The 19,229-nt window shown below is 38.9% G+C and overlaps 1 protein-coding gene across 9 annotated transcripts in view; it reads right to left on the minus strand.

The window, feature by feature from the left end:
• The window catches only part of shank3a (SH3 and multiple ankyrin repeat domains 3a), a 190,491-nt gene that overhangs the window by 29,635 nt on the left and 141,627 nt on the right, over positions 1-19,229 (minus strand). For all 9 annotated transcript variants that reach the window (XR_008908896.1, XM_056766774.1, XM_056766773.1 and 6 more), the window contains one exon: positions 10,314-10,427. Coding sequence is in view for 8 of the 9 variants with exons in the window: in XM_056766774.1 (XP_056622752.1) it covers positions 10,314-10,427 (114 nt within the window). In the remaining variant the exon portion in view is untranslated. The remainder of the gene's footprint in view (positions 1-10,313; positions 10,428-19,229) is intronic.

Genomic DNA, 19,229 nt, shown 5'->3' on the forward strand with positions numbered 1-19,229 from the left:
GGAGAGAGAGAGATTTCTGAAGGCTTTGCACCATGAGCATTTGTCAAATAGCAAACTATACGAACACTGTAATGGAATCGATACGTGATCTGTTCAGGAATGTGTATCTGAGATGTTGATACAGATGTTCATATCACGTGAAAGACATTAAGGCTGAATCAGGATATAAAGTTCCTACAGAGCAGCTGAATCAATGCCTCTCCAGATGGCAAGATGAACAACAAGAGCGTTTATTCCATTATAACAGCCAAATAAACATAATCCTGCACACACATGTTTACTTAGCTATTTAAATGGAGACAGACCATAAACATTTTCAGCATTAAAAAAATATTAACTTGTCCCCCATGAACACCTTGCAATGATTTAGCTCAATTCTAGACAGCTTAAGACCATGAATATTCAACTATAATAGATGTTGGTGGTCAACAACATTTTTTAAATAGTCGCAGCTTTAAAGGGATAGTTCAGCCCAAAACTCCAATTTGCCGTTTATTTACTCAGCCTCAGGCCATCCGAGATGTAGGTGACATTTTTTCTTGAGTAGAACCATAAAGAAGATTTTTTGGTAAATCCGCAGCCCTCTCTGCTTCATATAATGGGAGTCTATGGGGTCCACCTGTCTTAAGAGTTCCTAAAGCACTTGATACCAAAAAGAGGCTCCAGGCGACATTGTTGATGTTTTAAAAGGCACATCGTTTGATATTTTCATAAAACTGAATGTCATTTTGAATAATATTAGCCATAATGTGCAGCCTCTGCACACAATCGCAATCTTCTTCTTGTAGTATTTGGTGGCGGATGTCATACCAGCGTCTGGTACGTTTAGCACTACCTGCAGAAAGGGAGCGTTGAGGCTGTACAGTATGGCTAATATTATTAAAAATGACGTTCAAATTTATGAAAATATCAAGCGAGTCACTTCACGAAACGTCAACATGTCGCCAAGAGCCGCTTTTTGGAATACTGTGCTTTAGGAACTCTTAGACAGGTGGACCCCATTTACTCCCATTATATGAAGCAGAGAGGGCTGCGGATTTACCAAACAATCTTCTTCATGGTTCTACTCAAGAAAAAATGTGACCAACATGTCGGATGGCCTGAGGGTGAGTAAATAAACCGCAAATTGGAGTTTTTGGCTGTACTATCCCTTTAAGTTAATACCTTAAAAATTCTGGGATCATTTAAGAAAACTTAAAAAAGACATTATTTGTGCGAGCTGCACTTTAACATACAATGAAAATATACGGTGACCGTGGTGTTAGGCAAGATTGTCATGACTTTGTAGCAAACAAAACAAATTTCAGCCATTTGAGACTCAAATTTTATCTACACAATCTTTGTTTATCTTCAGTAGAGGTGGATTACAGTAAAACAGATCTTTTAATGATGTAATTAAAGAGATTTTAACTTTTTCGATGACAATATTCACTTTTATAAAGGGGAACATCTCAGACATTCCAACCTGATCTCAGGTGAATTCTTAACAATTTTATGAGGTGGCTTATTCATATGAATTCACACGTATGTTGTGAATCGTAATAATGGTACGATTACTAGAAACAAATCCTATACTGAAGCCCCGCCCCTAACCCAACTGGTGCGAAATAAATGAGATGTTTTGGTGTTCCTGACATTCAGCTGAACATACATAATACAGGTTTGGACACAATAGTGAGTTATTATGCAAATTAACCGTTTCAGAGAAACTCAAAAACAGAGAAAAAAAACTCTTTCATTCATATCGCAAATTCATCCAATAGAATCATGCCACCCCCTCAGAAACAACCAATCAACAGACAATGACGTTAATGGCAAATCGCACAATTCAGATGCTAAAACCTCAGCCAGTGAAATGCCAATGCCAGCTGATTGACAGCCTACAAAGGCCTTTAATTCCTCAAAGCTTTCTCTTGCCTTCCTGTTGATGTGATCAATGATTGAAGCTTGTCAAAACCACTCAACCAATCACACGCACCCTCCGGCTAAACAGTTTAACGTACTAAATCCTTCTTTATAAATCATGAGCATGGCACAGCTTCAGTGCCGGCAAGGGATTATGGGAAGAGTCCATGTGCCACAGATGGCAACGACGACGACCCAGACTCGAAAACAGATTTCAAAATGAAAACAGACTTAAAGAAGTCAAATATGCAAAAACAGATTTTTTTCGTATCTTCAGCCTTTGAAACACTGTGAGGGTTCATGAGCATCACTTATCTGTTTGACATAAGCTATGTGCCGTCAAGAGAAAAATAAAAATGGCTTCCCTCTTTTATCCAAATAAAATATAGACGAACAAAGTTGAACTAGTCTTTTCACATAACTCATATTTTTGACAATTCTTGTGTCGCGGATATGACAAGCGCTTGCATTTGACACAACCGTGCTGTTTTTGCATGTGTGAATTTGTCGAACAAGTCATGTAGTCGTGTGCTTTTAGTCGTATCTCTGACCTTATTTTGCTTTTCTGCAGGGCTGGAGAGCTGGTTGGACCTGGGCTTGTCGTATGCCAGATGACAGCGACTCAGTTTTCCTCATTTTAGTGAATGACAGACACATTGAGTTCTCATTCAACTCACATTACCGCTCACTGCAATGGGTCCGACGTGTGTGCGGGTATTCTGTCCTGCTCACACAATTTAGTCACAATGTCTGCTTTCAGAGTTTCCTTTCTGGAAGTGGGCTCCTCTATTCTCCATTTAACAGGCATCACAAAGGCGCACAAGGTTTAGAAAGCCGTGGAAAAGCAGAAAATAATAGAACTGAACAACAGAACAGTCCACGCAGACCACATTACCAAAACCAAACAATTCATTCAGAATATTGAATTACAATAGACGGATGAAACGCCACACAGCTCTACTAACACACACAGTACACAGAACGTGGAGTTAATCATTCAAATCAATGGGGTCGAAGTTCTCTTATCCCACATTCGATCAGACTCTTCGAACAAAAACTAACTTGCATTCTGTATTATTTTGTTCTCAGACACTCTCCATTCTCGACACTTGATTTCCAGACATATTTCTGTCCTCTCACGCCCCCTGGCTGCCCTGCGTGAAGACGACCCACTTTTTGTGGCGAGATGAAAGAGCGGCTCATATTTTCGTTTAGGGTCGGCGCATTTGTCTTTCTTTCAGAGCGACATTCAGAAAATGAGGATTATGAATGATGAGACCTGAGAGAGATGACGCGCGGAAGGATGTAATCTCCTCTTTCAAAACAAACAAACAACAGGGGAGATGAGTAGTAAGTAGCTTTTCAAAATAACTTGTTTTTTCATTACCTTACAGTATGTTCATTACAGGAACAGGCTTGGGGTTTAGTGTTTTGCTCAAGGGGACCATGGTGATAGCTGGTCCATGAGCTCTTGTGATCAGCTCATTGAACACCACACAACACTGTCTTCACATTAACAAAGTGTTTACCAAATACATTTAACTCCATGTGACCCCAATTCGACATTATTCAAGGATTAGAGGCTTCACTACTATCTACCACAGTTAATAGAAAAATGTGGAAAATAATACAGTTATAAATTACACAATAACCAAACTGTAAAATACAAAGACAAAACTGTTTTTTTAGAGTGTTTTTAATATTAATTAATGTATATAACAGCTGTTTACACTCTGGAGACGGCGCTTCAAGCTTTTGCACCATACTGCAGGAGTCTCTTGACTCTCTTGATGGAGTTCTCATGAGACTGTAGCGGCAGAACATTTATATTGTGTAATGCCTAATCATAATCATACGGGTATATAAACAGACAATTAGTCTCACATCTTTAACGCCCCACTGGCTATTGCAGCTTCCCTCGTGATTTTCAGCATGATTTAAGTTTCATGCCCAAATCCTTTCATTGCAGACACCACATCAAGCCTGTTTCTTTCTTTTTTAATGTAAACATGCTTTTTAAAACAGAAGATAATATTAGACCATATTCCAAAACATAACCATACACAATACCAGTCCAGAAGCACTTCCTATTTCAACACAACGCAAACGTTAGAACAAAATACAATCAGCTGAACACTTGGAACAGAATCGAAATGTTAAATCTTAAAGAGTTACATTTACATTTACGCATTTGGCAGATGCTTTTATCCAAAGCGGCTTACAATGAGTCATGCTATACATTGGTTTGTAAGTATCTGCAATCCCCTGGTATCAAACCCACGACCTTTGCGTTGTTAGTGCCATGCTCTTACCACTGAGCTACAAGAAAGCAATGTTTATGTAAATATATTCTTAAAAGAGTTCATTTGAATAAAAAAAAACTGAGATAGGAATGGTTTCTGGACCAGTATTGGTTATGTCTTGTAAAATGGTCTACAGTGGGAATTTAGGACCTGAAACCCCAAATGGACCTATTTGCTTAATACTTTAAAGCTACAAAAAGTTTTAATGTAAACGACTCTTCAGTAGTTCCAAAGAAAGAAAAGGTGGAGGAAATAATCACCATTTGACCTCAACAAACAAAGAAAAGTACACAAAGAAACCTTAAATTTCATATTTCAAACCCCGACGATGATGGGAAGTTAAACGTGTTGCAAATGCAATTTCATATCTCCTATAAACATCTGTATGTGTGTATATATTTTAGGAAGTGTGTGTGTAATAAAGTGCTTTGAGAGCCTGTAACATTGCCAAAACCAGGAGTGCTATCTCATCAAATGTATCGTCATGGTAACTTTGCTTAGCTTCACGAGCCCTCAGAATGAGATTCAACCTCCCAAAAACACATTATGGCAGATTATAGCTCTTCATTAGATTCCACACTCTCACCTTCTCCTGTTCGACAGACGTGCCAGAACCCTTCGGTCTGCCCTTCAACACATTCGCAGTCGTGAAATAACGTCATTCAGTTCAACTAAGGTTATGATTTAATTCATGCATTCATTTGTGGTGCATACCAAGGCATCACTAGCACTATGAACAGGAAATGAATAATCTCTCTTGTTAATGAAAGACATGCAATTACTTTTTAAAACTGGGAAAGAAATGTTAAATAGGGAAATCGATGACGGAATCTGAGCCACATATAGACATAACATATAAACTATCTAAAACACTCTCTTTCGAAAATGTAAAAATGTAGATGGCTTTGTTATCAAAACCTTCCTTTAATAAGGATAAAGCAAGGTTAAACGCACAGACATATGCACACGTAGTCACACTATCCTGAATTTACCATGGTAACTATCTCTCAGAGGTGGCCAAAAAAGCCACGGTATAATGAGATCTTACACCTGCAAGAAAGAAATTAATAACACGAAAGCTAATTCAATGGATTACTTTCCTGCTTATATCTCACTGGCTACATAAATATCATACGTTCTTTCTTTCTAACACCCTTCGCATCACCGTCTATTATCTAGCCTCTAGTCACAGAGTCCAACATGTCTCACCATGTGACTGACGATCCTTTTGACAGCCCGACTGGGAGTGACACATATTCACTGAGGAAAAGTGGTACATTTGACACTGAATGGAACGTGAACAGAATTAATTTTTAAATGTTTATGCGTGCTGAACAGGAACACTTAAGTAAATATCTGTGTCTCTCTGTGTCAGGGGGCTTCAAAAGACTTTCATGGAAGAAACAAGATGACTTAATTATTGTAAATAATACAAAACAAGAATTAAAATCGGTAAATACAACTAAAATCAAGATATTTCTTTAATCTGTTTGGATATTTTTATAACAAATTTACATCTTTCTAGTTATGCCAGGCTCTAGAATATCTTCTAAATCATGGGTAGGGGGCTTCAAATGTTGCTGTGATAGGTTAAGATTCACTGTCATCTATATATAAAAAACAACAGCAATGTACAATACATTCCTCATTTAAACAGCTAAACAAATGTATGCGTGTGATCTATGTATGTGTATCTATAATCTCTGGGTTCAGTGCTTTCCACATGTGCTGAGATAAACTACTGACATGCTAATAAATCCCACTGACACAGCACACACACCATCAACATACAACCCTTAACATACAGACACATACTGTCTGGGTGCCATATACGTATACGATTAAGATGTTCCCTTACTTTCTTCCTCATTCCGTTTGGTCAGACTTTCGTGATACTGTCGGGTCACACCAATATAATTTTGAAGAGGACAACGGTATCCATAGAAACCATAATCATTGTTGCAACACATGTCCCGTTTGTCACAATAAAGAAAAGATGTCGTACAGAGCAATTTCCACAAATTCCTCCCTCTTCAGCTAAATATTGCTTTTCTTTGCCTATCTGTCACGCTAACACCAAGCGTTCACACACAAAATCCAGATGAATGTTTGCTAATCTGATACTCCATACACCCAATTACACTTCATATATCATGATATAGGTGAAGCATATACTCAGTGAGGGTCAAAACATCACTCACCAAAACGTCAATAAAGATTGTTTGAGAAAAATGTACAGTGGTACAGAAATAACCTCTGATATTGTAACTGTGGTAATTTGATACATGAAGAGTTTGTTTCCAAAATGAGATAACTCATTTTTCAAAAATCTTGTTGTTTATTGTGTAATCATGTTATTTGTGTGTTTTATTGTGAGAACTAGCTGTATTTTATTATGGTCTAAAATAAAAAAAAACCACGGCAGTTTGATTGATATTAATTATACTGCACAATAAAAAAACATAGTTTTTTGAGATTTTAGAAATAAACTGATTCCTGCTGTATATTATCATACCACTGAAAAAGTTTCTAGGTATATTTTTAACTTTAAATGATTTTTTTATAAGATTGAATCTTCAATCATTAACACACAAAATCCAATTATAATCTGTAATTTAAACTAAATGGTTGTGTATAAAAGAGAGACTCTCTTAAGAGGATAAAATTAGATATAAACTAATGAAAGGCTTAAAATATATTATCCACTTATGAGACAAAACACACGTCAAACAACCTTAAAAACATTAAGTAGATTTCTACAAATATTTTCTCAAATTAGAAGTGGTTTTTGCATGTTTAGTGATCCGTCTGGGTTTCTTTATTTGCATATAAAGGTACATTGTGTCATTTCTCCATGACTAATGGTACCAAACAAAACATTTTATTTCTCTGAGAGTCACAAACAGACGCACTGTAATAATTTGACTCAACCACTGGCTTGTCCGTTCAATGTCGAAAGGAAGGATGGAGTGTTAAAAACTTGTTTTACAGTTCTGCCACTAGTTGGGTAGAAAGTACACACATTACCATTAAAGATATTAAATTAGTTATATTTCTTTCCTTTGAGGTGCTGTGTGGGGATTAATACGGGGGAGAGAGGCAGGAAGTGAGATATAAATGATCTTGAGGGTCTGCTAAAACAACATCAAACAAGAGAGAGCAAAATACAGAGGGAGTTTCCGCACCCAAACCGATAAATGAGACTAAAAATAGCAACCAAACTATTTGGGTGATTCACAGAAGAATGACTCATCGACTGGGGCTGGGGCGGAGAGAGAGAGAGAGAGAGGGAGGGAGGGATAGAGAGAGAGAGAGTTTGCAGGTCTGCGAGGGTCTGTAGGTATTTACTGATTCCAGACATGTCCATAGATTCCCGCTTCACACTGCAGCACACCGCTGATGGAAATTCCGCCGTGTTTGTGCGTGTGTATAAATGCAATCTACCCTAGCTGAACTGCATACTAAACAGTGTTCAGGTATTCCGTACGGTAAAAGCTACAGGGACAGTAAGAGAGCTGCACAGAGCGAACAAAGACAAGCTTGAAGTCCTTTCAAACAAAAATATCTTCTTAGATCTGCACAGTTAAGTAAAGGTTAGGTCAAGTTTAAACTTACAAATAAATATCTATTGTATTGTGTGTTAGCCATTTCGACACAAGATGAACACAGGATCAGTTAAAGATATTACTATTTAAATTCACTCTTTCCGTGGCATTGAAGAACCTTTTGCTTCCACAAAGAACCTTTAACATTCTTCAGATTATAAAAAAGTAAGAAAGAGATGGTTAAAAAAACGAAACTTTGGCTGGATGGTTCTTCGTTGAACCAAAAATGGTTCTTCTATGGCATCCTCGTGAAGAACCTTTTAAGCACCTTTACCAGTGAAAATGTGAAATCGAATATTAAATCTTTACTTAGGACAACATCTACTCTATTCCATTCTATGCTACAGGAAAAGGAACACTTAAGCTAAGAGGACAACACTTAAGAGAAAGACAGAAAGAGAGACACAGACAGAGAGATAACACAGAGAAAGAGGGAGCAAGAGAGGGAGAGAGAGAGAGAGAAAGAAAGAATGAGAGTGATGTTACTAGAAGTCACGACACAGCAGCCTGCTCTGAAAGCAATCTGAAGGAACATTAGTTAGGCTTCACAATTTGACATGCGTGAATGAAGTCGATTTAGTAATCGATGTTAATACACACATGCGCGCACACACTCCAAACTTATAGCGGCAGACATCTTTGAGCATGTGCATAAACACACACACATGCATAAACATGGATTTGTGTGCATACACAATCACACACACTCAGAGCACATAAAGGGATTTGTTTGGCTAAGTTAATTGTACACAGGCCTGTCTTCCTCGCTTCACTGGGGCGAAACATATTGCCTCCACTCTCAAAGAGCTTTCATCTGTTATTGCTGGATAAACGCTAACACACAAAGACGCACACTGACACACACACTCTCGTTTTCACTCGCGTGGCTCTTGATAGAGATGGACAGATGACAGGTCTGGCTCCACACATTGTTTAATTGACCGATAGCTGTTGACTAGTGTGGGCCCGGACAATGACGCATACTGTAGCATCACACACATATTCTCACAATCTCTCATATACAGAATGTTATGCAATCCTATTTCAGACCACCTGGTGGAAACAGATTTAGAGCAGAGATAACAGAGATTAGAGTGTGCAGAGGCAGCATACACACACACACGGAATCTGTCATACAGTGAAGAAGCCTTTTAGTTCTACACTAGTCTAACAGTTTCTGGGTCTTTTCCTGGTGAGTGGGAGCTATCCACTGAACCAAGTGCTGAAATCTGGGAACTGTCCAACACAGCTGGTGCTGAACCCAGAGCATACTATGCTAACATTTCCATCACAAGCTTGCAGTATTCGACAAATCACTACGCACTGGTTAACTGGCCAATCATAGCACACCTCGCTTTTCAGAGCGATGAGCTTTGTTAAAAATGCAGGATGGGGCAGGTATATCCTATATTAGAGCTGACAGCAAATCTGCATGTATGAATCTAGCAAAGTAAGGGTACTCGGTTTTTCTAGCTTTTCTCTGTGTCTCTATAACATTGTTTTTTTAGTCTAACAGACCAAGAAAAAATGAACTGTGGTTTTATATTTGAGTAAAATGTAAGTTTAAGTAACAAGTCATACACAGTTCTGTGTTAACTTTCCATACGACCCTCTCTGATATAAATTTGCCCCAATCAATTCAATGTGACCATTTAAATAAGAATAGATTTATGAATATACAGTTTACACAGAAAATCATTTGGCTTGAATTTAATGAATTAGGCCTACTCGGAGCAAACCGTTCGGGGTGTGTTTGACAGAATTTGATTGTTTACATTGAAAGTAACCATTAACTTCATCGAACAAGAAAAACTAGACAAAGGTGCAGTTCTGAGAAATCTTAATAGGTTATATTTCTTAATAAGATATACTTTTTGTAAATGTTTTAGATGCAACTACGGAAAATGAGAGGTGATTAATAATTAATTTTAAAAATTACACACATGTGCAGAAAATAATAAAAAACAAACATGGCATTCACAAAGAAAAAATGTTTTGACAAACAACCCAAAAATGTGGTAACATCTGTGTTATTTTCAAATACAATACTCATCACCAGTTGGGTTCATTCTACTGGCCATAAAACGTATTTCTGCTGATGGGAAACACCCTTTTGCTCCTTCAGGAAGTCACATCTATAGCGCTTACAAGTGCTTTCCTGGCATCATTAGATCTTTCATTTCTAGAAAGCTCTCAAGGGAAAGAGACTATACATCACTCTGAGCTCCCCTTTAACCTTGTTCTTCTCTTTCTGTACGTGTGTGTGTTTGAATTATTGGACACATGCCATGCTTGTCTTTAAAAAAGGACTGTGGGAATTTTTCATGTCACTTTCTCACACTGCCACATTGCATTTAAATGGGATGGTTAGTGGACACACCAGGCTGTCTGATCATATACCAAACATTGTTAAACACAGCATATAGTTGTTTAAGACACAACAGACAGACAGACAGATAGATGTCATACTGATGAGATTGGTGTATGTGTCACGGCTTACCAAGTCGAGGATCAAACTGTCTAATCTGGACCTCCTCCACACAATCTGCAGGAAACCAGCCGGTTCTCCCTTTCACCGTTCCCTCCCAGAAGCCCCCTTCTCCTATACTTAAAACTGAGAGAGAGAGAGAGAGAGAGAGAGAGAGAGAAATGATTATTTCATATACACAATAATTCACTTGATTATTGATCAGATGTATTGGACTCAAATGAGCCTAAATCTTACTGTGTCACACTGAAGTGAAAATGATTAATACATAATTATTTTTCCAAGTATTTAAACTTAGAACTTGGTCCTAGATAAAGCAGTTATAGTTAGCTTTATAAAATAAAATTTGTCTGGTCTTTGGTATGCCAACCCTTAGTGTGTGTGTGATCTCCGATTTCCGCAGAATACACTTGACAATCTTTTTCCTTTCAGAAAAAAGCTTGAAGAGCGAGAGCAGACGTGGAATGTTCTGTGACGTGAATGAATTTAGTCACTACTTGGTACAGGACATTCTGCTCAACAGGAAACTAGTTTTTTCGCGATACAGTACACAAACAACTCTAACGCTTAAACCTGATGACCGCAACATGCAACTGCACACACTCAAAAACGTATAAGGTCACATGAATCATATTCTTCAGCATTGTAGTTGCTAGGAAACCGCAGTTTAAAAGGTTTGTGCATTTCGAGTGTGTGTGTTTATCGGAAGTGAAAGGTGTGCGAAAGGCGCATTTTTTGGTGTTGTTCCCTGTGATTGAAATCATTAAGCAACAATGTGAGTGCACGTGCGGTGTTTTGCATGAATGAGACAAACAAAGGGTATAATTCACGAGCTGGCAGGTATTCAACTGAAGAAGCGCTTTGCTGGTAAGTGTCGATTTCCCATGTGCACTAGTGAGAACATATGTTAAACACACCGAGTGGTTTGGCCTCTCGATGGACTATTTGTTTCTCACGCTCTTGTAATGTAATCCACACTGAAAGCATAGCCTTTCCATGTGCAAGGGCAATTGAGGATGTACACTCACCTAAAGGATTATTAGGAACACAATACTAACACTGTGTTTGAGGCCCTTTCGCCTTCACAACTGCCTTAATTCTACGTGGCATTGATTCAACAAGGTGCTGAAAGCATTCTTTAGAAATGTTGGCCCATATTGATAGGATAGCATCTTGCAGTTGATGGAGATTTGTGGGACGCACGAAGCTCCCGTTCCACCACATCCCAAAGATGCTCTATTGGGTCGAGATCTGGTGACTGTGGGGGCCATTTTAGTACAGTGAACTCATTGTCATGTTGAAGAAACCAATTTGAAATGAATCGAGCTTTGTGACATGGTGCATTATCCTGCTGGAAGTAGCCATCAGAGGATGGGTACATGGTGGTCATAAAGGGATGGACATGGTCAGAAACAATGCTCAGGTAGGCCGTGGCATTTAAACGATGCCCAATTGGCACTAAGGGGCCTAAGAAAAACATCCCCCACACCATTACACCACCACCATAATTGCATACACCGTAAGGTGTTCCTAATAATCCTTTAGGTGAGTGTATACAATAAGTCCTAACCCCCAATCGACCAATTCATCCATGTTTCACGCACGCACGCACACTTACACACACATCTGGTTTATTATCTCCATGGGGACAGTCTATAGGCGTAATGATTTTTATACTGTACAAACTGTTTATTTTATCCCCTAACACAACCGCTAAACTTAAAGACCATAGAAAACATTTTGCTAAAATATATTGTTCTCTACAAACTCAATTTTGATCCCCACTGTGTTGGTGTGCATTCAGCTTTAGGTCCCCACCCGGATATAAAAACAAGACCTCACATTGACACACGCATACACAATCACACCTCTCACATACAGAGAATGACTCAAAATTTAATAATCTAAAACACAACCACTTACAGTCCATCATTAATCCGATTTTAAATTCTAAGCTGGAAGTGTATTTAAGCGTTGATCTTGCTAGCAGCATAACCATTATTATATTATCACCTCAGTGCTAGGTGATGCACACACACATTCAGACACATACAAATGGATGTCATCGCCGCCAATTTCATAATTAAGCATTTATGCAAATGGTCTTGTAGGCTTATAAATGCAGGCAGAAAAGAGACGCACATCTCATTAGTAGAGCTTTTTTTTGTTGTGAAAATCTGAAAGAAATCTCACTAACTGTTACACACATGCACTTATTGTATAAAGAAGACACATTTCCCCTCCCAGGTAGCCACAACCAAAACCTGCATCACTGTTAAAGTTGGACTGAGTTTATATTTTGGGTTGTGCATTTATATGTTACAATATTTAAAGGTCAAGTATATGAAATTTAGCGGCAGCTAGCGGTGAGGTTGCGAATTGCGACTTTCGAAGCACTATGGTGGCTGGCACAGGACTAAGATGACGTCACTTATTTTATGACATTTGAAGATGGTGAATTCCATGTAAGGGGACCTGCAGTGTATGCTGATAGAAATAGCTCATTATAAGTTATTAAAAACATAACGCTTCATTATGTAAGGTCTTTATACACCCCTGAAGACATAGTTAAGTAAATATTGAATTTCTGTCAATAGATCTTCCAAAAAAATACCCACAGCAACTTTAATTCAAGTGAAGACACTCATAAACTTAGAGTGGTCATGGCACAATAACTGGCACGATTTTGAGATAAAAATGACTAACTTTACCATCAAACACAATAACACACTTCAGCTGTAAAGATGAAGTCTCAAAAGCAGTCTAAAATTGAAGCTACATTACAAATGTCAAAGATGAAGTGTCATGTCTAAATAAATTGCCACAGATTTTGATACAAGATACAACAGCTACTACAAACACATAAACATTGTCACTAACCATCTCCTTTAGTCATTCAGTCCTGCCCTTGTTATACATAACCCATCACAACAGACAAGCACAAGAGTGTTTGCAAAGCACCCGGAGTGGACCCGACGGCCCTCTCCAACACCGCCGCCTGCCCGGACTCACTCGGCATATTGGAAACAGGCCTTCGCTCATACTGGCAAACGTCACCATGGGAAAACCGTCCGCCAAGCTCTCATCGTCAGTCCCTGACCATCAACCGGAGGCAGACGGGCACGTCGAGCTCTCGACAGAAGGGCCGTTGTCAGTGACAAGAAGGGTCAAACAGAGGCATGTGTGTTTCGTCTAGGATGATGAAGAAAACTATCACAACACTCCATTTAATCATCTTCAAAGTTTCTTTCAGTCGGGATGAAAGTGAGAACTGCTAATTCACCAGGCTGTGACTTCTCAACTCAACACAATAAAAACTAACAAATAAAGACACAGTGTGATGTGCGTGACGTTCCGTATAACTCGGATGCGAATAAAAATGGTGGAGAGAGACTTCTTGTTAGGACTGAGCAGACTGGAGCTATTGTTCTACACACACAGTATTGTGGGAGAGAATCGTTTGTTTTAAGAGCTCATTCACAGGTAAATGACACAACCGAGCCAAATCACATATGAATGAGACACACGCTCAAACAAAGATGTTACAGGGGAATGAAACTGAATTACATCTCACAGGATAAAGAAAGAAAAGGAGATTTAAAGCTTACGCTCATACGTAGTTATGTTTTTTGAAACTATCACTTTTTCCTGCTTTTTTGTTTCAATGCGGGTTGTAACTACAGTGTTTGAACTGTAAAAACTGTATTAATGCAACAAAAAAACAAAAGATTGGTTAATAAGCAGTTTTACCATCATAAATGAAAGAGTATAGATTTGTTTAAATCTCTACAAAATTCTCAGGAAAACTGTAAGTTAGTGCAGAACCTATTGACTTGCTCCTCCCCCTTTTTGAAATGCCAATAACGTTTGGTTTACCTCACAGACTGGAATTTGATGAGAAGCTAAAGAGGAAAATTTCATCATAAAAATCTTTGATCAGAATGGGCGATAATTTAAATAAGTTTTGAATGATCTAAAGGTGGACAATATGTGACCCTGGATCACAAAACCAGTCGCAAGAAGCAAGGGGAACATTTTTAGTAAAAGCCAATTGTATGGGTCAAAATTATCAATTTTTCTTTTATTCCCATAATCATTAGAAAATTAAGTAAAGATTATGTTCCACGAAGATATTTTGTAAATTTCCTACCCTAAATACTTAAAAACGTTATTTTTGTGAGTGGATGGCCTGCTACAGTACCTCTGACGGACAAATTTAAAGGGCGATTTTCTCAATGTTTAGATTTTTTAGCACCCTCAGATCCCAGAGTTATAAAAGTCTTTATCTCTGCCATATATTGTCCTATTTGAATACTGTAATGCATCTATCGATTTAATTGAGCAAATTATTGTTTCTCATTAGAATTTTTGGCCCAACAGTTTTTTTTATAAGTGAGCTTTTACTCTTCACAGTGGCTGTATTGTGTGTGTGTTTTTGTGGCCTGATTTTTATATCCTTGTGGGGACATAAACCTGAAAACACATGGGGAACCATGTCATCTTGGGGACCAAAATTGATCTTAGAAATCGTACAGAACCACATTTTTTGAAGCTCTTAAAATGCTAAAAGTTTTCTATGATATTTAGGTTTGGGGGTAGGGGATCAAATATACAGTTTGTACAGTATAAAAATTAGTACGCCAATTGACACAAAGATAATAAACCAGACGTTTGTGTGCTGTGTGTGCGGTCACACTCATAAGCTTCATTATGAAGAACATGTCAAGCCAGTGAAGTGTTCAGAGGAGTCTGCGGCTGCATTAAGTGTGTGTGTGCATGTTGTAGTGTGTGTACTACAGCAACTGTGCGTGTTCTGCTCCGCTACCCATCTTATTAACTTGATATGTAATAAAGTTTAATCTGAACCGCCGGTTGACTTGAGATGCACATCAATCACACGCTAATCAACTGGATTGAATTCTGCGCTCCCTCTCTTTCTCTATAAATAGAACGATAGCCACGGCTTTAAATTTCCAGGCCACTTAACTGCGCTAAGCTTTTCCTTCTGGGATAGAGACAGTGTGTATCAAATCTAATCACTTGTCTCTAATGAATCCTGCTGCTGAAAAACTTTCATTTAAGCCACCAAACGCTAAATGGAAAATGTTAAATTGCAGTAAAAAACAGTTTTGGGCGTAACATAATTGTCAATAACAATATCTGATTCGTCCTGAAATGTTAAAAAGCTTGAAGGGGATAAGCAAGGTCACACTAAGCATTCAGTCACACTAATTACATTATAGTGTCCATGTAACAGGCTTACAGGGCAATTCATAACTAAGTCAAATGTGCATTGGAATGTAAGGACTTTTTTCTCCAAAACCAATCAAACAGTGTGTTTGAAATCATTTGCATAGCAATAACAGAAAGAAATCATGCCGTATGCAAATAGTGGGGCGGCAGAATTAAACGGTTCACATTTTGTTGTAGTCTGACACAGTTTCACATAACTGGTTCAAATTGACACTGAAAGAGAAAGACAAAATGCCAAACCCAGACAAGACGACGGAACGTAAACAAGTACCGCAAAAAGTGTAACATGGTCATGAATTAATGTAATTACAGGCCTGGAGAAAAAAAGGTGGGCAGGAACATTCATGGGATTGCTAACAAGTAGCTTCCTGCTGTGTAAATGTGCAACATGAAAGTGCAGAATCAAATATCCACCGTGTCTGAACGCAAAGAGCAGCAATAAAAGTTGTGATGATATAACAAGGTAAATGTAAAGTGAGGTCAGTACGAATGTAAAAAGTAGGAAAAAGTCAACATTAAAGGTGAAAAGCAGCGAGCAAAGCAGCTGGCGTCATGCAGTCCCACAAGTCCCATTACCGGTGTGTGTGTGCTTGACTGTTCTTTGACCTGCGTTTCGAGCATTTATCAAAAAGCCATTTCCTAACGGAAACACTTAACGAAAGCAATAAGCTGAAAACAGGAGTCTGAAAAACCTGAGCTGAGATTTCAAAATCAAAGGAATCTCTTATAGAGGCATTTCTGTTATTGATCATCATCCTCATTATCCTGACCCATCTTCCCCAGCATGATGTTCTCTGAAAGCTGGACTTTTGAATAAAGCAAAACTACCTCATAAATACAAGCACAGATGTAGAATGAGCCGCTGTGTCCTGGAGTTAGTGTCGCAGCATCTGATCGGCAGGTAAACGGCCGGCAATCACACACCTGCTGAGAGAACCTGAGAATGATCTGAGGCGTCTGAGAGCGGAAACCTTCAGGATGACTGTCCGATAATCAAAGTAAAAACGCATGAAGAGTAAAGAGATTATTAATTAATCTACTTAAGACTGGTTTTGTGATCCATGGTCACATTTAATATAATATAATATAATAGCAGACCAAATAAATATGTAAAGTTATGGCTAGAATATCTACTTTCTTAGGTCAATACATTTTTAAAGCAAGTCTGTCGTGGCTGTTGAGCACTGTCTTCATTTACAAAGGCGAAGCTCTTCTGAGTGAGCCTCGTTGCCCATACATCCTTTTGCACTTCGTTTATGGCTGTTTTCAGCATCCTTGTCAATTTTGCCTTTCCTTCTCGCTAGTTTATGGATTATAACATCCAGCATTGATTGCTTTGTGCTGTTGAGAATTAGCCTCTGGCTGTTTATGATACTTGCATGTGTTACGCTACCAAACCTGAGCACAAACTATCAATAAACACTTCCTTATATAGTCTCGTTTGAAAATTAACAATAGAAAAACTGTTTTCCAACTTTCGAAAGTCAAACATTATTGCCCTCGTTGGCTTTTTAATGCAACGGCGGGCGTTTTCCAACATTGCCCAAGGACGCTTTGCAAAGAAGGAAGTTGCTGAATTAATGGTTTTCCCACAGATAATTAGATTTGTTTTGTCAATATTGGCTCTGACACTTGTTACAATTAATTTCCATTTTCTTTAGAATGTAGCTAGTGGTACACTTGCCTGCAATTTACAGGAGTATTGACCAGTTATGTCAATAACATCTCTCAGGAGTTTGACACTACAGCATCAACTGTAATCTAACAGTAGGTTTATGCAGATTTCAGTCCCAAACATCGAGAACAGTGGCATACGTAATGAGTGAATTTACATATAATCATTATTAAACCATAACAGGAAGCGAGCCAGACTGTGAGAGCGAATGATCAAGAGAGAGAGAAAGTGTGGTAGTTACATTTGCGGGGGGCAGACTGCTGACTCTGATGCTTCTGTATGTGTGTGTGATGCATTCCAACAAGCCTTGTGCTATGTTCAATACTGACAACAGCCTTTCTCATTGAACACCGCTGCTGGGCTTTTATAAAACTAATGTGCTGATTCACCAGCCACTCTGCCTGAAAATATTAGTGTATGGCATCAGACTGGATCTTCAAGGGAATTATGGGAATTGTAGTAGAATGAGAAATTAAAAACAGAATGTTGCATGATGAGACAAGGGAGGAAAGGCGAAGTGAGGCGAGGAAGAGGGAGATGAGGTCAAAAAGAAGGAAAGACTAGTGAAACGCCATGGATTGCCATGGAGAGAAAACAAGCAGAAAGGAGAGCAGAGTCATGACTCCTACAGAGAAGGAGTGGTGCAGTTCTCTACTCATTTGTATGCTGAAACCTTAATAAAGGAATGAGAGAGAGAGAGAGAGAGAGGGAGAGAGAGATAGACAGATAGAGAGAGAGAGAGAGAGAGAGAGAGGGAGAGAGAGAGAGAGAGAGAAAGACAGAGAGAAAGAGAAAGGGAGAGAGAGAGAGAGAGAGAGAGGGAGAGAGAGGGAGAGAGAGAGATAGACAGATAGAGAGAGAGAGAGAGAGAGAGAGAGAGAGAGGGAGAGAGAGAGAGAGAGAAAGACAGAGAGAAAGAGGAAGGGAGAGAGAGAGAGAGAAAGAGAGAGAGAGAGAGAGAGGATATAAATGATAGCATCAATTCTACAGTCACTGTGACTGTAATACCGATTTTCATTCCCCCAAAATCCCTCTTCATCTCTCTCTCTTTTTCTTTCTTTCCTTGAGCCTTCACCTTCTTCCCTCTATTCCTCTCTGAGCCCCAGGGTTGTAGCCCGAAATAGCCTGGCTTGGAAATTTTATGACTTCAACCTGGGAGTCTCTCTGCATGCTCAAACTTTGCGTCAACACGCAAATCTCTTTTCGACAAGCAGACACACACACACAGGTGTGTTATTTCCTATACTACTAAAGACATCTCAAAGACAGGGCTAACAGTATTTCCTATGGCCTAACATCATTACGGTACATTCAAAGCACGAAATGATATTCCATGACCTTGTAAGACAACGTACTCATTCCAAATACAAATTCCAGCGCATTGAGCAAATTTGTTTTTCTGGATGCATGACGACACAAACAGGTGCCTTCTAAAGGGTTTGTTAGATATCTCCTGTCTATTACAGTATAAAAATCTGGCTTTGATTTACCCCTACAAACAGCATGTAGACCCGTTTCTATTGAGTGGACTTCAGAAACCACAAATAAAATAACAGTGACAGACAGTAAAAAGAGAGAGAGATGCTGTCTGTCCACATCAAGGCGGCGCTTCTGATGTTCCGGTAATAATTATGAGTCTCCTTGTGGTGTCTCTAAGCACTCCGCATTACTCCACAGTTTGTATCTCATCCAGATTCACTCCGGAGCAATTACGTACAGACGCTGGGTAAAAGTCCACAGAGAGAGAGTGGGAGAGAGAGGGACAAAGGGAGAGAGAGAGACTCTGCCAACACAAGCTGCATATCACAGGAACAGGTTTGTGAGAGCTGGAGGGAGGCGATATAACACATGGAAGGTAAGAGAGAAAGTGAACAAGACAAAATGAAGAGCAGCTGGAAAAGTTCTTTTGCGAAACAGTTTCTAATGGATATGGAGGGACACGGAGAACAGTGATATGATTAAAACGATGTTTACAGCGCAGGTCTTCTACCTGAGGCACG

Source organism: Triplophysa dalaica, chromosome 14 (genome assembly GCF_015846415.1).
Source record: "Triplophysa dalaica isolate WHDGS20190420 chromosome 14, ASM1584641v1, whole genome shotgun sequence".
NCBI lineage: Eukaryota > Metazoa > Chordata > Actinopteri > Cypriniformes > Nemacheilidae > Triplophysa > Triplophysa dalaica.